The 25,567-nt window shown below is 47.1% G+C and overlaps 2 protein-coding genes across 5 annotated transcripts in view; one reads left to right on the top strand and one right to left on the bottom strand.

The window, feature by feature from the left end:
- TTC6 (tetratricopeptide repeat domain 6) overlaps positions 1-18,799 on the bottom strand; it is a 242,888-nt gene extending 224,089 nt beyond the window's left edge. The window contains exons 1-2 of one of the 3 annotated variants that reach the window (XM_063651570.1): positions 18,413-18,799; positions 7,714-7,793 (exon numbers count right to left, since the gene is read on the bottom strand). In XM_063651570.1, coding sequence (XP_063507640.1) covers positions 7,714-7,746 — 33 coding nt within the window. In that variant the 5' untranslated portion in view covers positions 7,747-7,793; positions 18,413-18,799. Of the gene's footprint in view, positions 1-3,046; positions 3,261-7,713; positions 7,794-18,412 lie in introns of those variants that run through there. The other 2 variants (XM_054449042.2, XM_054449043.2) reach the window with 2 other exon arrangements.
- A 537-nt stretch (positions 18,800-19,336) lies between these two features.
- Positions 19,337-24,626, top strand: FOXA1 (forkhead box A1). 2 transcript variants are annotated; one of them, XM_054449039.2, is made up of 2 exons: positions 19,337-19,542; positions 21,912-24,626. In XM_054449039.2, the coding sequence occupies exons 1-2, from the start codon at positions 19,471-19,473 to the stop codon at positions 23,256-23,258; spliced, it is 1,419 nt and encodes a 472-aa protein (XP_054305014.1). In that variant the 5' UTR covers positions 19,337-19,470; the 3' UTR covers positions 23,259-24,626. The 2 variants fall into 2 exon arrangements, with proteins under 2 accessions (XP_054305014.1, XP_063507639.1); XM_063651569.1 differs by lacking the exon at positions 19,337-19,542 and adding an exon at positions 19,779-20,364.
- Positions 24,627-25,567: the final 941 nt, after the last annotated feature.

Below are 25,567 nucleotides of genomic sequence, written 5' to 3'. Positions count from 1 at the left end.
TGTATGAAAATTATAATATTGTGTTGTGGGATATTTATGTAAGTAGGTGCAGTACATATGACAACAAGAACCAAAAAGACTGGGATAGGCATGGGTAAAGGAACTGTATGGTTGTACAGTTTCTGCATTTTATGTGAACTAGTTCAATATTAACTCTAACTAGACTTTGAAATGTTAAGAATGTATATTGTAATTACTGGAGAAACCATTTTTAAAGTAATACAAAGAGGTGCAACTAAAAAGCCAATAGGTAAGGAAATGAAAAACAAAATATATTATTAAACCTTAAAAATATTTTAGACTGAATAATAATGAAAACACAACATATCAGAATGTGTGGGATGTAGCTGAAGCAGTGTTTAGAAGGAAACTTATACCCTAAATGATGAAATCAAAAAGAAGAAAAGTCTAAAATCAATAACCTAAAGTTCCATATTAAGAATCTAGGAAAAGAAGAATAATGCATACTTAAACTAATGGAAGGAAATAATAAATATAAAGATATAAATCAATCACATGGAAAACAGAAAAAGAATTGAGAAAATTAACTAAGTCAAGAGTTGGTTCTTTTAAAATCTCAACAAAATTTAAAAACCCATCTGGCTAGACTGTTTAAGAGAATGAAAATCACCAATATCAGGAATGAAAGAGAGGATTTCACTACAGAACCTAAAGATACTAAAGGACAATTTTAAAAATGTGATAAACAACACTATACCAACAACATCTAACAATTTAGATGAAATGGGCAATTCTGAAAATTACAACTTACCAAAATTAACATAAGAAACAGGAAATCCGAATAGTTCTATATTTTTAAAAAATTTTATCTGTTATCAAAAAATCTTACCACAAAGACAATTCCAGCCCTGGATGGTTCTCTCAAGTATTCAAGAAAGAAATAACACCCATCTTACATAAATTTCTTTCAGCAAATAGAGGAGGAAGGAAAATTTACTTTATGATACCTATATAACCATAATACTAAACCTGACAAAGGCATTTTTTAAAGAAAGAAAATCACATACTAATATTCCTTATGAGCATACATGCAAAAATCATTAACAAAATATTAGCAAATCAAATCCAAAAATATATTTTTGAAAAGGATAATACATTTTGACCAAATAGAGTTTACCTGAGGGTTGAAAAATTGATTTAAGTATCTTGATTTTATTATGTTTATTTGAAAATCAATATAATTCACTATATTAACAGAGTACATGAAAATAATATGATTATTTTGGTAGAAAAAAACATTTGACATAATTCAACAACCATTCAGGATAAAAATAAATTAGTAGCTCTAGGCAAACTATGAATCATAGGGAACATCCTCAATCTGATTAAGAGAATCTTCAAAAAATTTACAGCTAACATTATATTTATGCTTTCCCCCTAAAGTTGGAAGCAAGGAAAAAATGTCTCACTCTTTTCATGCATATCCAACATCATACTGAAGGTCTTAGCCATTGCAATATGGCAAGATAAAGAAATAAAAGTAATAAAGATTGAAAAGGAAAAGGTTAAAGCGTCCCTATTTGCAGATGACATAATTTTTAGGATAAAAATCCTGAGGAATCTACAAAAATCTATATGTACTAAGAGTGAAAGTATCAAGGTTGCACAATACACAGTTAACAACATACAAAATCAGTTCCATGTTTATATAGTAGCAGCAAACAACTGGAAAATATTTTTAAAATTCCACTTACACTGGTGCCTCCAGAAAACATAAAATTTAGGAATTAATCTAACAAAAAATGTCCAAAATCTCTACACTGAAAATTACAAAACCTTATTTGCAGAAATTAAAGATCTACATAAATGGAGACATACCAGGTCCATAGATTAGAAGACTCAATATTCTTAAAATCACGATTCTCCCAAATAGATTTATAGAGTCAATGCAATCCCAATAAAAAATACAGCAGGTTTTTAAATAGAAATTACAAGCTGAATCTAAAATGTATACATAAATTCAAATGACTTAAAATCACCAATGTGATTTTTAAAAAGAAAAGGCTGGAGGACTTGCACTATCCAATTTCAAAACCTACTATAGTAAGCTACAGTAATCAAGGCAAAGGTCATGGCAAATCATTATGCCAAGTAAAGGAAGCCAGACACAAAAGGGCATATACTGTATGTTTTCTTGTGTATAAAATTCTAGAAAATGCAACCTCTTCTATAGTGTCACACAGCAGATTCGTGATTGGTTACAGGGTGTGGGCTAAAAGCAGGGATGAAGAGCAAAGAGGGCAGAAGAATGAAAAGGTTTGGTTATATTGATTGCAGGAAATGTTTCAAAGGTGTATGCATCTGTCAAAACTCATCAAATTGTATGCCTGTACCTTGTACATTGCACAACTGTTCATTTGTGCAGCTTACTGAATATAAATTATGCCTCTATAAAGTTGTAGATATGAAAAAACAATTTGTTCAACTTTTAGATTTGCATGTTAAAAAAAAAAACTATTGATCTCCTTTAAATTTCTGCAGCAGTAGTTTGCAATAGTTCCATTGTGGGTCGTGGGCTTCAATGCCAACAATCCTTGCATTAAGCCCACAGTGTCTCACCGTCCACCAAGGAGTTGGAGCCAAACTCAGGAAACTGGTCTCTATTCTGAAACTACACACATTGACCCTAGTGGGAGCAACCACCTAATGGTGGTTAAAGTTTACTCAAAACAAGCTGCCCTGTAAAGGGACAGCAGAGGTCAGGTAGATGGAAATTAAAGTCCCTCCACTGTGACCTTTCACCTCCTGAAGTCTCTTTGAATCCCCCTCTTTCTCCTTCCTAGCCTCTTTTTCTCCTGTCCCCACAGCCCGGTCTGGCGTCGTGCACCTACCTCTCCCTTCCACCAGGTTCTCAATCCTCCCAGCTCCTCTTCAACCCCTGCTCGTTCTCCCACGAAAGGCAGCCCAAACTCCATCCCCAGTGCCCCAGCCCCTTCTTCTACCCTGTTTTCTGCCGGGGTGAACCTGCCACAGTGGATTAGCGAGGCGGAACAGAGGGGACAACTGCTCCGCTCAAACAACGCACCTCTCCTTCACAAAGCGCCCACACGAAGTCACCGCGCCCCAGGCCGCGTTCTCCTCTCACCCGGCCTCGATGGCGCCTCCGCTCCAATTCAGGTGGCAGTGAGCTTGGCCCCGCCGCTCGGCCAGTGCCCAGCAGGCCTCTCCGGTGCTTAGGGGCCGGGTGGGCTCGACTGGCTCCACCGAAGAAAGGACGCGCTCGGTCGCCCAGCAACGAGCCGCGCGCCCTCCCCCGCCCCGCCTCTCCGCGCCTCTGCCCTGTAGGAGCCCCCAGCACCGTGGAGCCCAGCTCAAGTGCACCTGCCTTGTGGGACCGGCTCCGGGGCAGCCTCGGACTTGGACCCCAAACCCAGGCCTCACTTCTCCCGGCTCTAAAAAGACGCTGCTCCCGAAGAGCCTCTTGGACTGAAGCCGCCTGGATTGGCAGCTTTTGCGGAGCTTAACCAACTGCTTACTTAACACTCTTGCTCTTTCTACCTTTAAAAGAATAATGCTGGACCCCGAGACTTAAAACTTCAGCTCTGGGGAGCAACACAGATGAATGTCTCACAAACATAATGTTGAGCAAAGAAGCCAGACACCGAGGGGTACATATTGCATGATTTCATCACACAAAGTTCAAAAACTGTGGTGCTTATGGATGTAGACTCAGCTGGTATATTACAAATAAACAGAAGAAAGTAATAACCGTAAAAGTCCAGAGAGTAGCCATCTTGGGAGTGGGACGGTGATGGTGAGTGGGCAGGCAGTACTACGGCAGTCGGGATGCTAGCAACATTCTACTTTTTAACCTTGGTGATGGCTTCTCAGATTTTCTCTTTGTGATAAACCATTGTTTTCTGTTGTGTTCATTTTCTTGTGTAATATCTCACCATTTTTTAAAAGCTCAAAAAGAAAAAGTAAAACCAATTAGATAATATAGTGTAGATGAATGTGCTTTGCTCAGTACACTTAGCAGGCCCACACATGTTTATTTTATATTCCTCTATACCAACCCCTCTCTCTCCAAATTCAGGCAACTAAAAAATGAGGTGGAGAGAATGGCAGATAAAATGTACAGGAGTTTGTTGCCATGAATAGTCAAAATAAGAAATAAATGCTCTAGAGATCCTCCATGAGATCTGTGCTGGAAGAGGGCAACATGTTTCTCAGAAGTTCAAGATAAAAGTCTTGTGCTGTACAGTTCCCTAGAGCGGGGCCTCTGAACAGCCTTGCTTTGGACACATGCACTCAGGCATCCTCAGGCCTCCCAGAAGGTAGCTCCTGCTCTAGAAACAGACAAATCCAGCCTGGGACACAAAGCTTTACCATGTGGGCCAGTTGCTTCCCCTCTCTGGGTTTCCGCATGCTCATCTGTAAAATGGAGATCATAATCCAACCTCTAAGGTCTGTTATTTCACTCCCTAATACAATGTGTTCAAAAATGGTTGCTGAATGCTCTCAAAATGAGAAGCATTCTGCAGAAAAAGATCTGCCAACCCTGCAATTTTACTGCATTTACATCACCTCTCACAGCCCTGTGAGCACTCTGTATGGGCAGCTTTACTCTAAGTGTAGGAGTAGCCCCTTCAGGCCAGGAGTAAATTACTTTTCCCTGCTAATTAAAATAATAAGCAAATAGCCAAAGTGCTTGTGAAGTGACTAATTGTTCATGGTACCATCCCGAATGCTGCACAAAAATAATATACATGCCATGTTCCTAAACTGAAAAAATATTTCAAATTAATGTAACCTTGAAATGTGTCTATCATATAGTCAGGAAACAATTTAAATGACAAATAAATATTGTTCATTAATACTTTATGTAATCAAAAAACAGTAACTAAGGACTCAGGTATCCATATCATAGGATAATACAATCCATGAGCTAGGCAGTATTATCATCTTCATTGTACAGATAAGAGATTGTACAAAGAGATTAAGGAATTCACCTGAGGTCCCCTAGCTAGTAATCCTGTGCTAGGAACCTCTGTTCTAGGTCTAGTTTATTGATTGATTGATTGATTGATTGATTGAGACAGGCTCTCACTCTGTCACCCAGGCTGGTGGGCAGTGGGGCAAACATGGCTCACTACAGCCTTGACTTCCCAGGCTCAAGCAATCCTCCTGCCTCAGTCTCCCAAGTAGCTGGAACTAGAGGAGTGTACCAGCATGCCCAGCTAATTATATATATGTATATATATTTTAGAGACAGGGGTCTCTATGCTGTCCAGGCTTGAGCTTTTGGGCTCAAGGAATCCTCTCACCTCTGCCTCCCAAAATGTCTGGGTTACATGCATAAGCCACTGTGCCTGGCAGATCTAGTTTCATTTTAAAAAGGTGAGAGTGGGAGACAGAAAAAGTGGGAGGAGGAGGAGTTAGTTATTGATTTAAAGGTATTTCAAACTTGTTGATATTATACTGCCTTCATATGGAAATGTTAATACTTCAAGTACCATCTTAAAGAGAGGGGAATTAGACTCAAAAGAGCAGCATAAAATCATTCAAGTAGTCATTGAAACACTATGATTTCCTCTAGCTTTTGCCACTTTCCAACCACCACCCACCAGTCCTCTTGCCATCCAGCTTTGAAGCCCCCTGTAGTTCACTACAGTATGAGTGAAAGCAGGGCCAGTGTGAGTTTCCAGCTCCCACACCTTTGATGTATCACCACAGAACAAAGTCCGAACACAGTTCTCCAAAGAGAATTTGAGGCTCCCCACAATTACGGCCCACCTAAAGGTTTATATACTTGGGAAATAAAATATTAAAATCATGTCTTCACTTCATATTGTGCACAAAACAAGTTCCAACTGGATGAAAGATTTTGATTTTGTGTAGATAAGGCTTGTAAGCACTGGTGGCTCACACCTATAATTCCAGCACTTTGGAAGGCCAAGGCAGTAGAATCACTTGAGCCCAGGAGTTCAAGACCAGCCTAAGCAATATAGTGAAACCCTGTCTCACCTGGCAAAAAAATTAGCCAGGTGTGGTGGCATGAACCTATAGTCTCAGCTACTCAGGAGGCTGAGGTAGGAGGATTGCTTAGGCCCAGGAAGTCGAGGCTGCAGTAAGCCAGGATCTTATCACCGAACTCCAGCCTCGGTGCCACAGCGAGATCCTGTCTCAAACAACAACAACAACAACAACAACAAAAACTCGTAAGTGCTAAACCATAAAAGGCAGAAACTATAAATAAAAATACTGATTGTTGAAACATGTGCATTATGCATTTTAAAATAAAATTAAAATGCAAATAAAAACCTGGTAAAAATTTCACAACACTTATAGCAGACATGGGATCAATATTCTGTAGACGAGAGGTAGACACTCCAGATTTTCAATTGGCTAATGAAGGTGTGAATGGCAGTTCCAAAAAGAAGAAATATTGTGGCCAATAGAGATATAAAGATATTCAACTCAACTAATCTCATAAATACAAATTAAAACAATGTTATGCAATTTTCATCAATCAAATTACAAAGTTAGTAAGAGTATGTCCATGGGATTGAGGAAACAGGATTACTCATAGATTTCTGAGGGCATCCTGCTAGATATCATATAGCAAAATGTCTCAAAAGTCTTAAATATACCATTCTGAGCAACATAGCAAGACTCCACCTTTACAAGAAAATTTTAATAATTAGCTGGGCATGGTGGCATGCACCTGTAGTCCTAGCTACCTTGGGGCTGAGGTGGGAGGAATGTTGGAGCCCCGGAGTCCAAGGCTGCAGTGAGCTATGATTGCACCACTGCACTCCAGCCTGGGAAACAGAGCAGGACCCTGTCTCAAAAAAAGAAAAAGAAAAAAAAAAAAGACTAAATACTTGCATGTATTTTAACCCAGAAATTCTACTTTTATGAACTTTTCCTACATAGAAGTATGCAAAATTTTCAAATAATAATATTGAAACGTTGTTTTAATCTTTGGAAGGCAGAATCTTGTCTTCAATTTAGTAGCTTTAGTATCTAGCACAATGTTGGCACATAGAATTCTCATTGATGTTCACACCTAAATAATGTCACTGGTTTAGCGCTAGTCAAGACTGAGTTGTTGCCAGACACAGACCTGAAAAGGACTGAGCTCTAGACTTAATGTTCTAGAGATGAGGAACCAAAGATGCTGAGGCCTTGGGGAACACACAAGGACATTTCCCATGAGCCCCTCGGTCACTGGACCTAGTTTAGTGTTTGCTTCTATTAACACAACTCACCACTAGCAAAAGTCTCAGTCCTTAATTTATCGCAAAGCTCAGTTTAGCATTCCATTTACACTTTACACCTCCAAAGGGCTTTGCTTATATGTTCTCCAGCTATGGTAATACACTAGAGATTTTGCTGAGTTTGAGGTCAGAGCCATTCCTTTTCTAAAGGTAGATATGCAAGACTGTTGTATGTGCTTTGCAGCCTAAGTCAAAAAAACTTGATACTATCAATATTTTATTTTAGCATCAGTTACTTTAACAAATATGTCAAATGCAAATCAACAAATTAAAATGGCAAATGTAATGCAAATAAACTCAGCGTGTGCTTTCCTGCTAGACCCATAGGCAGCCTTTCCTGTAGAAACCAGCCACCACAGAAATCCTGGAGCCTTCATGGCTGTACTCCAAGATGGTGACAGGGAAGGAGTAGAGCCTTTTGATGACTTACAGGATGAGGATGAACTGGAAAGAACTGAAGACATCATACCTCACTTCCATGAATCCTTGTTCCTCTCCTCATCAGTCAGGGCCCCACAGAAAACAGATAGCACACAGGAAAGGGTTTTCCTGGGGGAAAAAAATTGAAGGTGGGATTAAAGGGAACTAACAAGAGAAAATGAGTCACTCAAGGTCTAGCAATATTAGGAAGGTATTGACACTTTTGATCTGAAGGGGCAACAGGGGAAAAGGAGGTGTTAACAGAGACTGGTGAGAGCTGAAGCTGTGGAGGAGGAGCTGCTGATGGGATTGTAGAGACAGAAAGGGGAAGTAAAGGACAAAACCACAGTGATGCAGGGAGAAAGCAGGAAGCCTAAGTACTCCTAACACTCTACCCTCCTGCCCTTCAGTCCTGCACCATTGTCGTCCGTTGGTCAAACCCATTTGTAAGTCCAAAGGCAAGGAAGACTAAGTAATGTGGCCTAAAGAGAAGTAGGCAAAGGGGGGAGCTGGAGAGTATAACAGAGAACAACTCACAGAGTCCCCTACCAAAAGTTGCCTGTACTGCCATTGATCCACAGAAATGAACATATTGAGACACCTTCCATTGCCTTAGGGTCCTCCCTGGCATTGATTACATCCAGACTTCTTCAAGCACCTGCTCACCCCACCTTCCCGATGGTAACCTAATTAACATCTGCCAAGCTTCCCTCCAGATCCCAAACTCCAACGGGGTTCTAACATCCAAGCTTATGGAGTTCAGGAATGGACCCCTGGGAAGTCAGCTACCACTCTTCTTTGGAGCACCTTGGAAGTCTGGCACTGGGGCATGACCTCGGGGGTTCTTAAGGCAGGATAAAAATAGCAAGCACTGAGCAGACAGAAAAAAAACACCTGTGAATAAAACTATCCATTTGAAAAAGAAAAGATACAAATAACACTAATGAGCCTGGTCTAAAGCAGGTGTACTTGGCCAGGAATTAAGGATTTATTTTTCTTGGAGGTAGTGGCTGATGTTTAGCATTCCATTTACACTTTACACCTCCAAAGGGCTTTGCTTAGATGTTCTCCAGCTATGGTAATACACTAGAGATTTTGCTGAGTTTGAGGTCAGAGACATTCCTTTTCTAAAGGTAGATATGTAAGACTGTTGTATGTGCTTTGTAGCCTAAACATTGAGCTTAGAGAACCAATGCCTGGTTTATGCTTAGAAAAACTAACAGCTCTCCCAAGTAAGCTGTAAAAACAGAAGCTGCATTTAGCCAGAGATCACTGCCTGAGACTTCTGTGTACCATCCCACTTCCCCCATACTCACTCGCCCACATACCAATCCAAGAAAAATTAATAAGCTTTGAAGATGTGTTGTTTTTCTGTTTTCCAGTGAATAAAATATTTTATTTTATCCACCTGGATCCTGATTACTGAGTGAAGCAGAATTCAGAAACTTACTGAAGCTGTTATGCAGGACCTTCTTAGCCCATCCAAACTCTGTCTAAAATTTGTGGGACATTTCTCATGAAAGAGTCCTGGATCCACAGCTGAACTGCAGCCCTTCCAAACTTCATCAATAAGAGGGTTTAATCAATTTCTGGTCTTCACTTGAGCAGACATATCTATATCTGAGCAGACAAATCACTGAAACCCCTCTGTGATTTGGTCTTTCCACAGACTATATTGTCTGTCTTAATTAAACTTTGGCATCCCACTAAGCTTTCTTGCACATGCAAGGTAACATTTAAGTCTTTAATATTTGAAGCATACACCATAAGCCCAGCATGCTCGCTTCATTTCAGATGGACTTCAACTCCCAGGAAGAAACTTTTAGGGAATTTAAATCAAATAATTTTTGAAGACAGCAACTAAAGCTTCCTTGATATAATGACATCTTGGGTTTTCAGGATTTTAGAAAATGTCTAAGTATACTTCTCTAAATGAGTCAAAGTGGTCCTTACTGTCCATGAGAAGGGCAGAGGAGGAAGGAGAAAGTGTCTAAGTGAAATCAAGGGTCTTGCTTTCTCATCTCAGTTCTCCCCAAGTTCAGGTGCTGAGGATGGATTCGCCTCTCAGAAGCCCAGACTTCATTTTCTTCCTCTTCCTCATCTCCCCTCTCCTTCCTGGGTGCCTCCTAGATCCAAGCCACAAGCCCGTGTTTGCCTGAGGTACACATAGCCAGGGCGATGATCGGGGCCTCTGAGAGAGGCGTGCCCAGACACCCAATGCCTACAAGTTCAGCTAGTAAATTCAGGCGGGCTCCGACAGTACTCTCAGGGGCCCAGGAAAGGTACAGGCAGACTCTTGGGGAGGCGTCCTCCCTTTCTCACCTAGGGGGAGGAAAGGACAATGTGTTCTGCTACCTCAGTCAGGTTCAGCAGGACCTAAAGAGCAGGAGGTTCAAGACCTCTCATCTCCTCTCCCCTTGAACCATCTTCCCCCAGAAGGTCCTTAATGTGAACTTGATGCAGTCTCTGGATCTCCTTCGGATGGTGCTTTTCCTTTGTCATCCATCACTGACTGGGTGGAGAGTGGCTCCACCGGTCAAGGAAATTAGGAAATTCCAGGCAGGGTCCTGGTGGACACTGAGACTCCGCCCCCCGGTGGCCCAGTTCCCATGGGAGAGCTGCCTTCTGCTCCTGGACTGTAGCTTGGAGGAACTGCGACAACCCAGAGAATGGTGACAACATGCAAAAGATCTAGAAGGCGAAGCACAGGAGGCACACCTGGTCAGCAGCGCCTGCCACTACATGTCCCAGCATCCGGCACCGCTCAGGCTCCCAGAATTCTGTGAAGCCTCTTTTTGTTGCCACTTATTGCATACTCAATCTACACTCAACTGGTATGAGGTGGGTACTCCCACGCCCATTTTACAGTTGGGAAAACTGAGGCTCAGGGAGAGCTAGTCCCCTGCAGTGTCTGGATTGGAATCCAGGTCTGATTCCAAGCTGGAATTGCATTGAACATGTCCGACTGCACTGTCGATTGCATGGAATACGCCCCCAATGGAGTTTGTCTAATGAGTAAAAGTCTCAGAGATCTTCAGCCTCAGACACGAGTGGCCTGAGCCTGCCAGCCCTAGGGAGAGGAGTGTGTAGAGTGCTGAGCCTTCGCCTCCCTGAGGAGGCTTTGTCTGGGCTTGGAAATTGGGAGGGCAGGTTGGTCTGTCTCTTCTGCTGCTGCTGTCTTTGGAGACGACAGGCATTGAAAAGGAGGAAAGTTTTCGCCCTAAATTTACCATAAAACATAGACCACAAACCTGGATATTCAGCAAAAAGGAAGGAAATTTTTGCGGTACCAATTATCCCAGAGTCTTCCTCCCCTCCGGGAAAGTCGCTTCACCACTTCTGGAGCTGAGCCACCCACCACCACCACCACCATAGCGGTTTCCTTCTTAGGTTCACACGGGTTCCTCATTTCCCTGGGTGAGGTCGTCAGGGCTGACTCTCATGCCAGCCACTACTCCAGACTTTGTTCCTACAACTGACGATTGCCAGAACCCGGGCATCAGGTCCAAGCTCCTCACTTGGGAAAAGAGGAAACGGAGGCACATAGGGCCTGGCTGGGTTCCCTAGCACGTTAGAGGTCGGCAGCACTGCGGCCAACGTCAGAACCATGCTGCCCCACCCTAATCCTAACGCCAGGTCCGCATCTCCACACAGCTTCTGTAGTCTTCGCTTCCTCTCTCTCTATCATCTCTTGGGACGGTGGTTTATTCCTATCCAGCACCTGCAGGAATTTGTGAAGCTCCTGCTGCCGTGTAAACTGACCTTCAACCCCAGCACTGGGCTTTATTTATTGAAACTACTTCTCTTGGCGGGTTCATGAGGAGGTCAGTGGAGACCAGCAATTCACAATGGAAGGTATTTTGGCGGGAGGAGGCCAGTGGGGTGAGAAGAGTGGGATCCACGCCACCAACTGCATCCTCGAAAGCATTTGAAAGAAAACAAATCTACACCAGATCTGCTAAAACTCGAAACCTGAGTCTCTAAGGTGGGTGAGGCTTGATCCAAGTTCCGACCCCCTCTCCCCGACCGCGGTGACTGGGGTTGGGGTAAGGTGCAGTTTGGAGAAGAGGACCTGAAAGCAGGAAGGTTGGGGTGCAGATCCTCCGCCGCATCGGAGCCACGGCTGAACCTCACATCCACCCGGTGGAAGAGTGGGGGTGGGAGGAACATCGAGGACACCAGATGCGGCCGGAGGATCGCACAGCCTTGTGGCTTCTCGAGTGATAGCAGCCCAGAAGAGGAGGTAGGCATGTTTACTCTTGTAACGTCTCTCCCAATTCCTGCTTTCGTGGCAAATAAAATTTAAGGATGAAAAAATGACACAAGAGGTCTCCAGTTATTACCTTGCCACAACACTGCAGGTTCTGAGATTGGTGGTCCTTTAAGGAAATCATTACATTACACATGGAAAGTGTGTAGACTAAAATACTTTGTATCTTATGTAGAATAAAATACTTTGTATCTTATGTAGAATAAAACACTCTGTATCTTATGATACAAGACAGAGAGGCAATTAAGGTCAACGCCTGGTAGTTTCAAGTGCGCTGTCTCCGCCACGGCCAGCTAAGAGGCAGGTACAGAGGAAGATCACCTCTGTGACGCTCGGTGAGCAAACCCGCCCCGCAGGCGCGCAGAGCCCCAGGCTCCCCCAAGAGCAGGGGCCCCAACGAACACTCAGCACGCTCTAAGCCGGGTGCGCAGCCTCGGACTAATAGAGAGCTCTAGTGCAAGGCTTTTCCTTCTCACTACGTGGGCTCGGCTTTATTTGTTTGCCAATTTAAACATATTATTTAAACACCGATGTTTCCTTTCCAGCTCCTAGTGAAAAGTGTTGCCTGACGGAAAATTCATGGGGTTCTTCAACTTTTAGTCAATATCTGCTATTGAAAGGTGTGACTGTTGCCTTTTCACAGCGAGGAAAAGTGAAATATTTGATTTTGGGTCACACGTTGACTGCCCTATATGGGCAAAGCGAGCTGCTGATTCTGCCCACATCCAGGTGCCCAGGAAAGGGAGCATTTATTTGTTATGCCACCCAATGATACTGGTTAAAATCAGGCATTGGTGACAGGGGAAGAGCCAGACCCAATGGGTTTGGAAGCTCAAGGTTCTCAGGTGTCTGAGACCCTGTTCGCTGTGCCAGGGCATCTCTCCCATCCAATTCTTCACTCAGTCCATCGGCCCATTCATTCCACAAAACCTTTGTTTTCCTAGTGCACCTAGCTGAATCAAGTCCCTCAGATCCCCTCACTTGGGGACTTTGGATGTGATGGATGTGGTTTCTAGACTCAGGAATTCTTCCCTGATTGAAGCTAACCTGGCCAGTCTCAGGGATGGGCTAGTTAGTTGACTGACTCAACAACTCTTTATTCAAAGTCTACTATGCTACAGGCTTTGCTTTGGCAGCAGGAACCACAGCAGTGCCTGCCCTCAAGGAGCTACTAGACCAGTAAGGGAGAGAAAAAATGAAAAATAAACAAATAGAATTTGCTGTCGGTGTGTGATAAGAACCTGGCAAGGCATCCAGAGCAAGGTGTGGACCTAAGGAGGGCAGGGCTTAGTTGTTTGTGAAAGGCTGCAAAGTTTTTAACAGGGACTCCAGGAGGCTGCTCTGGACTTGCCACCACAGGTAGTGTCCAGTGGTGGCTGCTGCGTTTGTTTACTTTGATCCATGATTCTGGTAGGCAACCAAAATTACAACATTCAGAAAGTGGTCAGAGTTCCTGCAAATCTTGCTAGTAACCCAGCAAAAGAAAATGCTGCCAAGGAGGCTGCTTCATAGTGCTTCTGTTTAGAAGCAAACTCACTGCAAGGTAAGCTAAGCAGTAGTTTTGCTCTGTGGTCCATAGAACAAGGAAAATCAAAAAACTTTATGCAAATGCACAACTCTTAAAACAAAACTTTCCTCTGATGTTAGCTCTTGGAATAGCTGCTAGAAGTCCCAGAAGCAGCCACCCAGCAGTGCTCTCCAATCGAATTTTAAGTAATGAAGATAATCTCCCTCTAGGCATGCCAGTAAATTAGTCAGCAGTCCAAAGCATAATTTCAAAATATGGGGGGAAATCAGAAAACCGATACAATGAAAAACTACCGGCAGAATATATTTTTATTTTCTTTCTAAGTGTAGGATATGACATATGATTGTTATTAAAGCATCTGTTAAATAGCGCCATGTAATTCGAGGGTAATCACATATGAATAGCCAAAGTTAAACCACCAGGGACAACTGAAGAGACCGTGGGAAAGCTCCTGGGTGTGTGGGGGGAGGGGCGCGAGTGGATTGGCGGGGGCTGGCCGGCCTGGGACGGAGAAGCTAAACACTGGTCGACCCTTCAGGAAGGATTTAGATTTAAGCTGCCAGCCTTGAGGCAGGAGATGAAATAGTTGACTTTTCCAAGCCCCTCGGCTTCCATCACTTCTCCGCATTAACGCGGGCTTCTGCTGATGGAGAGGAATGGAGGTCCTGACCTACCCTCGCCCAGGTTTCCAGCCTCCCAGCTCTTGCACACAGGAGCAGCAGGTGGGGAAACGCCAGGATCTCCAAGCACCCTGCCAAGTCTGTGGCACGCAGTAGGACCTCAGCTGCTCAGGTCCTTTCTACTCTAACGGATACCTAAGAGGTGTCACGTTTCCCTCTAATTTTCCAACTCTTTGTGTGAAGCGTGCATTGTCAGTCCCTCCCCTAGGCCCCTAGCCCTAGGGGTTTTAAAGTAGAGCGGGAAAGCCTGAGGATCCTTTCAGCAGCACAGAGCAGAGACCGCGCTCCCCAGGAGGGGGATCGGCTGGATGAAGAGGGACCTGCTGGGGCTGAGCACGTCCTCCAACAGGCGCTGACCGGTGTGAACAAAAGTCAGTAACTCGGGGGCCACAACGGCGGGAGATGCGCTCGGCCGCGGGGACCCAGATCTGGGCGGGGTCGCTATATCTGTTCCGGGGGCCTCGAGGGAGGTTGGTTCCCGTTTCCGCGAGGCCCTAGGGGGCACGTCTTCCTTCCAACGCTGTCGATTGCCCAGCAGAGGAAATCGCCCTTCTCAATCTTTCTCATTTGAATACATGAAAATGTGAGTTGATTTTGGCAAGGCGATGCTCTCCCGTGGCCAGAGGGACGGTTTTGTCGCCCGCGGGCAAGGCTGGGTGGGGAGCAGCTCCGGCTCCGACATCCGGCTGCGGGTGAGATAGGTCCGCGCCCCGAGCAGCTCAGAAACCCGGCGGCGCTCAGGCAGCAGTAGGAGAAAAGACAAACCCAGTGGCTGTTTTTGTTTGTTTGCTTCAATAAAATAAGGGAAAGCCCTGAGTATGTTTATGCGTTGCTTTTACACACAAAGACACACAGACACAAGCACACGCACACACAGCGGGGGTTGAGGCCCGTTACGGGTTAGGACTCTGTACAGAACTGCCGGCAAAGGCCCGTCAAGTGGTCCCAGGGCCCCTACCTACTACAGAGTTGTGAATTAACCCCTTAAAGATTTAATGATGGAACCAAGGGAGAGAGGAAGATGAGGAAGAAAAATAAAAGGAAGGCAGAGAAGGAACGGAGTTCGAACCCTGGCCTGGCCCACACTTCTCTCTCGCGGGGGACCGCCGTCTCGCGGCTCCCTGGCCCCTTCCCTAGCTCGGCGCACACATCCACCTGCAAAGGCCAGGCACACGCAGGTGTGACCCCTTGTTTCCAGCGTCCCAGGCCTTCCTCACTTCTAAGCTGAGCCGGGTCCCAGTTGGAGTCGGCTTTGAACCGCGTTAACGACCACAGGTCTTAGTTTCATTGCATCCGATTCTCCCCTGCAGAAGGAGGACTTAAGCTTCTTATCTGGGTGGGAGGTTGGGGCCCGCGGAGGAACTTGAACCACTCCACACCAAGCATGGCTGGGCTGCTGAAGCCGCCACCTGACAACAACCACGTCCAGGGAAGGGTAGGCAAGGAAAGAGGGCAGGCGAGGGACAGCCACAGATGGAAGCCCTGGAGAGACTCGAGTGGGCACCGCAGAGCCCCGCCGGCCCAGGCCCTGCTATCTGCCCACCCTGCGCTCCTGCTAAATAGGAAGAACCCTGTCGCCGCGAGAGGCCGCCGTCTGGGCCCGAGGCCCGAGGCCGCGGCCTCTCCTTCCACCTTTCGCCTTCGTCTCCCTCTGCTTCTCCCTGCCTGGTGAATGTCTGAGGAAGGGGCTCCCAGCCAGATCCTGCTGGGAAGTGTAAGCTGAGGCAGCCCAGCGTGGTCAAAGGACCGAGTGCCGCTCAGGTACTGCGGGACTGCGCCGGGAGCAGGCCCCACGGGTGTAGCAAGGGCAGCTTCCGGGAAGGGCGGAGCCGCTTCCTCCGCTGGCTGCTACCCGGAGTACCCGCGCACCCTACCGTCCTCACTGCCGCGGCTCCCCCACTTGAGGAGCCCGCCCTCCCCGCGACCTGGACCGCCCCAAGCTGTCGCAGACCCGTCTTAAACACAGGCAAGTTTAACCCGGGACACCCCAGGAGCCGCCACGTGCCTGCCCTCGCGGGTACCCTGCCCCGAGTCCACCCATCCTCCCCAAGAGCTGAAGACAGGCCTGGTTTCCTCCAACGAGCAGCACAATTCTTGCAAAGCACAGTTTGCAATAGCATAGGTGCCTATTCGGGAAAAGAGGTTGGAAAAGAGCAGGCTGCAGCCGCTGGACCTGGCTACCGACTGGCCAGCAGCAGCAGCAGCATTAATTTATGTGTGTATGTATGCATTTCCAAGTCAAAGACCCAACACGACCCTGCTGATTCGCTTTTAAACCTCAGGGAAAGTGACTGGCTGGCATCTGGGTACACTAGAACCTCACCTCCTAAATTTGTTAGGTATCTTGCAATGCGGCCACTGAGATGGAGACAGGCTGGGAGCTGGACGAACGGCCATCTCTCCTTCCATCTTGGCCTCGGCTCTAAGAAGCTAAATCCCTGACTGTGGGATGCGTGCGGAGTTCAATCCAGTATCGCCTGGCGGTGCTCCCCGGAGGCGCCTGCGGGAAAATTCAGCTTTCCCTCTCCACGACAGGAGGCGCTGTGTTCGTGGAAATCCTCCGGCTGCGAACCTGGGATCCCTGAGCTGGATCAAGGCTCCGAAGCTGGCAGAATCCATTCTGCATCACCGGTCTTGGGCTTTGAAGAAGCCTAGGAGAAATTCCGCTTTGGCCAGCACGCTATGAAAAGTGGATTTTTTTTTCTTAAGTCAACTTTTTTTTTTTTTTTTGGAAAATATGAGACTTAGTAGGTTTGGGAAGTGGCCTAAAAGAACATTTGATATTGTAATTGACCCCCCCCCCCCAAGGTGACAGTGTTTTTCCCCTACTTAAAGCACCAACTTTTTTGTGCACTATAAAAGCTATTACTATCCATAAATTGTTACTCTCAGTAGAAAATACCCTAGTCTTGCTCGGTGTTACTGAAGAGCCAAGAGGGTATTGGAGAATCACCTCCAGAAGGAACAAGGAAGCTCATTAGCACTGAAAGTCCCCCGGATCAGGCCCAGGAAGCTAAGCATCCGTATACTTTACAAATGGAACTAAAGTCAGCTACTAATGGGAACTTTGCACAAAAGAATTAGTTTGTGACACACAATTCGCAGATACATTTACACAAACTGATTGGACAACTTGCAGTCAGAGGAGCAGGCTGCATTAGGGAGGGTTCCTGCCCTACTGAGTTCCAGGTGGATTTAATTTCACTCATTCCTTTCCTTATGATGTGACATTTCTACCCCCCCACCCTTTTTGTGAAAAAAAAAATGTAATCCAATGCTTTTATCTTTTTTTATTTCCTTAACTGCACATCTTCACCCTCTCTGCTCCCCTGCTGACTTAAGAGATTTGTTTGGTTCAGGGATTTAAAGTGATTCTCTTGCCAGATTTCAAGTAAAAGAGATTTAAAAGAACAAAGCACAGGGAAAAAGGTATCTGTTTGGAAGACAAGTTAAAACACATTTCTTAAAATGAGATTAATAACATTTTAAAAACTTTGCAAAACAAGAAGATTTTGCAGATTCTTAATTACTTTAGATTTTATTTTATTGTTACTTAAGGAAACCTAGTGGTTCTACAGGCAATAAAACAAACACATGGTCACAGACACTCAGAAACAAACACACTCAGTCACACATGCTCAGAAATACACAAACGGTCACACACTCAGAAACACACGCACCATCTCCCAATCTATCACCAACTAATTGCCTATCACCCGGTCACTTCAGTTGTTCTCTCTCCCAGGACAAGTGGGCAACCACCACCCAGGGCCTCATGAGAGTAAAGAGACTTTGCGTTGGGAAGACTCTCCCACCGACGTCCAGGACCGATTAGGAAGCAAGCGAGCCCCTGAGATCTCAGCCCGGACCCTCCGGGTCACAGACATGACCAAGCGCCGCTGCGGGCAGTCTCGGGCTTCTGCCTGGCATCTCTTTCGCAGTGCAGATGCGTTCCCGCGCCCAGGCCCTTGCTCTCCCAGCTAACGCGCGTGTTATGGGAGATGTCCCCTCCCCCTGACCTTTTCCTATCAGAAACCAGACGGTCGTCTCCAGCTCAGTCCCTGAAGCGGCTGAAGGGGGGCGGGAGGAGGAGCCCGGCAGAGGGAGGACGGCCCGACTTGGGTCCGCCTGCCCTATCACACAGACATCTGTTCTCAGTTTCCTCCTCTTTGTGGTAGCTACAGATGACAAGGGGAGAGGAGCGGACCGAGGCGGAACAAAAAAAAAAAAAAGTTATGTCATAAAGATATAAACCGGTGCTGTGACTCACCTGCTCTTAGCCGCAGGTACGAGTTTCGTGGCAGCGCCTCCGCTCTGCTAGCCCGGGGCCCGGGTCGGCCTAACGTCACTTGGCTCGGCTGACTCAGATGACCTGGTTTCTAGTGACGAAGCAAAAGTGGGGCTTTTTCCCTTTTCTAGTCTGAAGCTCTCAGGAGGAAAGAGAGACAAAAAAAGTCTGTATTCTCTAGTCTCCCGGGGTTGAACTTTGGGTCAGGAATCAGGAGGGAGGAAGCAAAGAGCAGGAGGGGTGCGAGACTGGGCCGCAGCCCGCGCTCAGAAGGTGGCATGTACCTCTGGGGAGGGACCCCGGGGTCACTTAGCCCACAAGGTCTCTAAGCCCAGTCTCCGACGCCACCGCCCCCGGCCAGAATTCTCCGGCTGCGAGGTTCCCACCCAGAGCCCTAGCCCGCCCGTCCGCCTGGCCCCGCCTATTTTTTCTTTTTCCAAAGGGGGTTACACCCCCTCCCACCCCATTTCCCTCTTTCCCTAGCCTCCGGGCCTAAACCAATTACACTGCTTTGCAAACAAAGTGAGGGCCCCGCTTGGGGGAGGGGTCGCGGGGGAGGGGGCGCGCGCAGCGGTGGCGCGGCGGGGCGGGAGGCGCGGCGGCCGGACTGGCGGGCGGCCGCCTTGCAGGTGCACCTCGGGCTTTGTAGGTGCGAGCGTCTTTGTGCGGCGGACAAATGGGGAGAGGACGAGGAGGTGGGCACTCGAGCGACGTAAGATCCACATCAGCTCAACTGCACTCGCCTCGCAGAGGCCGCCCGCTCACTTCCCGCGGAGGCGCTCCCCGGCGCCGCGCTCCGCGGCAGCCGCCTGCCCCCGGCGCTGCCCCCGCCCGCCGCGCCGCCGCCGCCGCCGCCGCCGCCGCCGCCGCGCACGCCGCGCCCCGCGGCTCTGGGCTTCCTCTTCGCCCGGGTGGCGTTGGGCCCGCGCGGGCGCTCGGGTGACTGCAGCTGCTCAGCTCCCCTCCCCCGCCCCGCGCCGCGCGGCCGCCCGTCGCTTCGCACAGGGCTGGATGGTTGTATTGGGCAGGGTGGCTCCAGGATGTTAGGAACTGTGAAGATGGAAGGGCATGAGACCAGCGACTGGAACAGCTACTACGCGGACACGCAGGAGGTGAGAGACGAGGCGAGGCGGGCGGCCGGCGGGGCGCCGCTGAAGCCCGTGCCGGGGGAGGCCGGAGAGCGGTGGGCGCCAGGCAAGGCAGGCAGGCGGGCCGGGGGCGCCTCCTCGGTGCCACCGCTGCCCGCCTGCCGGTGTGGCCCCCGCCGGGCCTTGGCCGGGCCTGGAAGCGGGACCTGCTGCCCTGCTCTGTCCCGACTCTCGCAGCCGGAGAGGGAGTTTTAGGAAACTCCGGGCTTTGAAAACAGCGGCTCTGGGAAGCACTTGCCTCTTCCCAGCAGCGAGCGGGAGCAGGAGCCGGGCCCGGGGTGCAGCGGGAGGGCGAGCGCCGATGCGAGTTGGAAGCAACTCTGAGAAAGCCGGAGCATACCCGCAAGGCGACCTCTTCGTCCCACCGTTTAATTCTCAGACGTCTTCTGATTAAAGCGCTCTGCCGCCAAGTTGGGTGTCTCAATAATGAAACGATTTCTAAATTTTGTAAAACTTGTTCTTCAAAAGCCCTATTTGGGGAGAAGTGTGCTCCTTCTCTAAAACCGCTGGGTGGCGCTAGTGCGACCAAAATCTTCAGAACTCTGGGCCGAGAACCTGTTTCTCTTCATTGTCCCCTTGGTGGCACGTTCATGGGGGTTATTTTTACAATATGCACAAAAGGATTACAGGGAAAACCAGGTACAGGGAGGACTACCACCTGTTAAAAGTATTTTTCTGGAAACAGCTGGCGATTATCCCCCAAAAGTTTAATTACCATTATTGAAAACGCGTATTGGAACTGCCTTGGATAATCTTGGGAAGAAGGAAAGAAAATAAAGCCCCAAGGTAAAAAATACTTTTAAGACGTGGACAGAAAAATATAGAATCACGTAATATTTTGATGGTAACTGACTTATTCAGATTTATATATTCACAAGTTTACCTCTGAGTTTATTTGCATACATAGTTTACTGGGCGTTCCTATTTAAATCTATTCTCATGTTTTCAAATTGAGTCATACTTGCTGATTAAAATAAACTTAAAGACATCATTATTCCTTATTAAATTACCAGAGGAGTGCTTTTTAATATGCCTAGGTTTTGTATGTTTAAAATACTGTACCTAATGCATTCCCACATTGCTATTGATAAGGATTTTCCGTTGTTGATGATTTTAAAAGTAGCTCAGAGGTCTTCCAGAGATTTAATTCTGACGCAGTCATCTCGACCCCACCATTCAATTAAGACCCCTAGCGAAAGTACTTTCTTACATGTTAAAGCTGAGAATTAGGAAATACAATAGCATTAAGAGAAAATAAGTAGAATTTGATTTTCGAATTTTAAATTATTCAAGACTACTCACGGAATTTCAAAGCCAGGCTTTGAAATCATCAGCAGCAACATCAGCATGTGAAAAAAAAAGATTAATTTTGACAAACAGTGTCACCAAATTTTTCAAACAGGGGACTGTAAAGTGGTGACAAAATGCGTTTCTAAATAGCTTGCAGAGGTGTACATGTAAAGTCATGTTAAAATAAAATGCATATAGTACATTGAGATTATTATGGCACCCCCTCCCAGCCCTTTCTGTTATGGATCTACTTTTAGTTTTATTTTTCCAAAACTTATTTAACTCTGAGTTTGTTTTCCTTTTAACATTACAGTTGCTACAAGCAGGTAGAAAACACTACTTCTAAATACAGTAAACAACAAAAAGTCACCATAGGCAAAAACCCCTAGGACAATAAAGCCACTTGTTGGGAAACAAATGATTCAGGGGGTCCCATGTCCATAGGTGATTTGCTCTATCAGGGAGTTTCATTAACAGTCCCCTAGAACAACCGAAACCGCTGTGCGGTCAGCCAGGCCTGCAGACTCAGGCGAGGAGGGCGCGGAGCTGGTGCCCTGTGGCCCGCCCAGGGGCCTGTGACGCGGAACCCATTGCACCCTTAGGGTGAAGTGAATAAGCAGAGGGTCAGAGATTAATTCTATTTTCGGAGTTTTAAAGACGATTTCCCCCCAAAGGGCGCTTTGCCGAGGCTGATTGGGGTGGAGACTTGGGATACCGCCTGGCGTGGATGGAGGAGGCGATGAGGGGGCCCTGGGAGCCAGCCCCTGAGCCTGGCGTGTAAGGCGATTACACATCTTCCTGGGGACATATTTTCTGTGAGCGTTTATCTTTCATGCCTGCCGCGCTAGGATTTTCCCCCTGCCGTGCAAGACATCTTTGCTCGGTCTGAGGAGGGCGCTTAGCCGTTTGCCCCGGGTGAGGGTGTCCTGTGTTCTGCAAAGTGCTCTACACTTGCCCCCGGGTTAGGTCCCGGCCGGCCGCCCTCCAGTGGCCACCACTAACCCCGCCCTCCGGGGCCTCTTCACTCGCTGTCTCCACTCCAGGCCTACTCCTCCGTCCCGGTCAGCAACATGAACTCAGGCCTGGGCTCCATGAACTCCATGAACACCTACATGACCATGAACACCATGACCACAAGCGGCAACATGACCCCGGCGTCCTTCAACATGTCCTATGCCAACCCGGGCCTAGGGGCCGGCCTGAGTCCCGGCGCAGTAGCCGGCATGCCGGGGGGCTCGGCGGGCGCCATGAACAGCATGACTGCGGCTGGCGTGACGGCCATGGGTACGGCGCTGAGTCCGGGCGGCATGGGGGCCATGGGCGCGCAGCAGGCGGCCTCCATGAATGGCCTGGGCCCCTACGCGGCCGCCATGAACCCGTGCATGAGCCCCATGGCGTACGCGCCGTCCAACCTGGGCCGCAGCCGCGCCGGCGGCGGCGGCGACGCCAAGACGTTCAAGCGCAGCTACCCGCACGCCAAGCCGCCCTACTCGTATATCTCGCTCATCACCATGGCCATCCAGCAGGCGCCCAGCAAGATGCTCACGCTGAGCGAGATCTACCAGTGGATCATGGACCTCTTCCCCTACTACCGGCAGAACCAGCAGCGCTGGCAGAACTCCATCCGCCACTCGCTGTCCTTCAATGACTGCTTCGTCAAGGTGGCGCGCTCCCCGGACAAGCCGGGCAAGGGCTCCTACTGGACGCTACACCCGGACTCCGGCAACATGTTCGAGAACGGCTGCTACTTGCGCCGCCAGAAGCGCTTCAAGTGCGAGAAGCAGCCGGGGGCCGGCGGCGGGGGCGGGAGCGGGAACGGGGGCAGCGGCGCCAAGGGCGGCCCTGAGAGCCGCAAGGACCCCTCTGGCGCCTCTAACCCCAGCGCCGACTCGCCCCTCCATCGGGGTGTGCACGGGAAGGCCGGCCAGCTAGAGGGCGCGCCGGCCCCCGGGCCCGCCGCCAGCCCCCAGACTCTGGACCACAGTGGGGCGACGGCGACAGGGGGCGCCTCGGAGTTGAAGACTCCAGCCTCCTCATCTGCGCCCCCCATAAGCTCCGGGCCCGGGGCGCTGGCCTCTGTGCCCCCCTCTCACCCGGCACACGGCTTGGCACCCCACGAGTCCCAGCTGCACCTGAAAGGGGACCCCCACTACTCCTTCAACCACCCGTTCTCCATCAACAACCTCATGTCCTCCTCGGAGCAGCAGCATAAGCTGGACTTCAAGGCATACGAGCAGGCACTGCAGTACTCGCCTTACGGCTCTACGTTGCCCGCCAGCCTGCCTCTAGGCAGCGCCTCGGTGACCACCAGGAGCCCCATCGAGCCCTCAGCCCTGGAGCCGGCGTACTACCAAGGTGTGTATTCCAGACCCGTCCTAAACACTTCCTAGCTCCCAGGACTGGGGGGTTTGTCTGGCATAGCCATGCTGGTAGCAAGAGAGAAAAAATCAACAGCAAACAAAACCACACAAACCAAACCGACAACAGCATAATAAAATCCCAACAACTATTTTTATTTCATTTTTCATGCACAACCTTTCCCCCAGTGCAAAAGACTGTTACTTTATTATTGTATTCGAAATTCATCGTGTATATTACTACAAAGACAACCCCAAACCAATTTTTTTTCCTGCGAAGTTTAATGATCCACAAGTGTATATATGAAATTCTCCTCCTTCCTTGCCCCCCTCTCTTTCTTCCCTCTTTCTCCTCCAGACATTCTAGTTTGTGGAGGGTTATTTAAAAAACAAGGAAGATGGTCAAGTTTGTAAAATATTGTTTGTGCTTTTTCCCCCTCCTTACCTGACCCCCTACGAGTTTACAGGTCTGTGGCAATACTCTTAACCATAAGAATTGAAATGGTGAAGAAACAAGTATACACTAGTATTGAAAGACAATACTGCTGTTATATAGCAAGACATAAACAGATTATAAACATCAGAGCCATCTGCTTCTCAGTTTACATTTCTGATACATGCAGATAGCAGATGTCTTTAAATGAAATACATGTATATTGTGTATGGACTTAATTATGCACATGCTCAGATGTGTAGACATCCTCCGTATATTTACATAACATATAGAGGTAATAGATAGGTGATATACATGATACATTCTCAAGAGTTGCTTGACCGAAAGTTACAAGGACCCCAACCCCTTTGTCCTCTCTACCCACAGATGGCCCTGGGAATCAATTCCTCAGGAATTGCCCTCAAGAACTCTGCTACTTGCTTTGCAGAGTGCCATGGTCATGTCATTCTGAGGTCACATAACATATAAAATTAGTTTCTATGAGTGTATACCATTTAAAGAATTTTTTTTCAGTAAAAGGGAATATTACAATGTTGGAGGAGAGATAAGTTATAGGGAGCTGGATTTCAAAACGTGGTCCAAGATTCAAAAATCCTATTGATTGTGGCCATTTTAATCATTGCCATCGTGTGCTTGTTTCATCCAGTGTTATGCACTTTCCACAGTTGGACATGGTGTTAGTATAGCCAGACGGGTTTCATTATTATTTCTCTTTGCTTTCTCAATGTTAATTTATTGCATGGTTTATTCTTTTTCTTTACAGCTGAAATTGCTTTAAATGATGGTTAAAATTACCACTTAAATTAATTGTTAATTTTTATCAATGTGATTGTAATTAAAAATATTTTGATTTAAATAACAAAAATAATACCAGATTTTAAGCCGTGGAAAATGTTCTTGATCATTTGCAGTTAAGGACTTTAAATAAATCAAATGTTAACAAAAGAGCATTTCTCTTATTTTTTTCACTTAACTAAATCCGAAGTGAATATTTCTAAACATGATATTTTTCAAATTCTAGAACTGAATATAAATGACAAAAATGAAAATAAAATTGTTGTCTGTTATTATAATGAATGTGTAGCTAGTAAAAAGGAGTGAAAGAAATTCAAGTAAAGTGTATAAATTGATTTAATATTCCAAGAGTTGAGATTTTTAAGATTCTTTATTCCCAGTGATGTTTACTTCATTTTTTTTTTTGACACCGGCTTAAGCCTTCTGTGTTTCCTTTGAGCCTTTTCACTGCAAAATCAAATATTAATTTAACTACCTTTCCTCCTTCCCCAATGTATCACTTTTCTTTATCTGCAAATTCTTCCAATGAAAACAAAATATCAGCTGTGGCTGATAGAATTAAGTTGTCTCCAACGGAGACTCATGAACCCTCTTCTCATTAAAAGAGAAACAAAACTTAGCCATCAGGGTAGCTCTGAAGGAGGTGGGAGGAGGGGAGTTAATTCACTCTCGCAGGGGAAGCGTTGTGCCGACAGGACATTTTAGGGCAGCCGCTATTTTGCATTTTATGAAGATTTTTTTAAATTTTGATTCAAAAATGTCGTTCCTAAGAACTTAAAGTTGATAATTTGTTTCCTTCTAAGGAGCTTTTAAATGCAACTTTACACTCCATAATGGTTGCTTGGGATCACAAAATCATTAATCTCCTTTGATAGCAGGCTCACTTTCCAGTCCACCTATTTCTTTGTAAGTCTTGTTCGGATTGACATCAACAATAACAATACCAGCTCAAGCAGAGGCCTGCCTGCCTGAGCCCTTGTGTATGAACTCCATCCTCACCAGGGCTTGAACTTGGACAGCCTTTACTTTGATCGCCCCACTCCACACCGCGGACAAGATAAAAAGAGCTGTGTGAGTCGCTTAATTATCACGT

Source organism: Pongo pygmaeus, chromosome 15, assembly GCF_028885625.2.
Source record: "Pongo pygmaeus isolate AG05252 chromosome 15, NHGRI_mPonPyg2-v2.0_pri, whole genome shotgun sequence".
NCBI lineage: Eukaryota > Metazoa > Chordata > Mammalia > Primates > Hominidae > Pongo > Pongo pygmaeus.
This window is presented reverse-complemented; position numbering and strand designations above follow the sequence as displayed.

Bases quoted from the DNA above. Each gene is read 5' to 3' on its own strand.
- FOXA1 (XM_054449039.2), top strand. From the start codon at position 19,471: ATGTTAGGAACTGTGAAGATGGAAGGGCATGAGACCAGCGACTGGAAC. The intron at 19,543-21,911 runs GTGAGAGACGAG...TCTCCACTCCAG, and splicing joins ACTACGCGGACACGCAGGAG to GCCTACTCCTCCGTCCCGGT.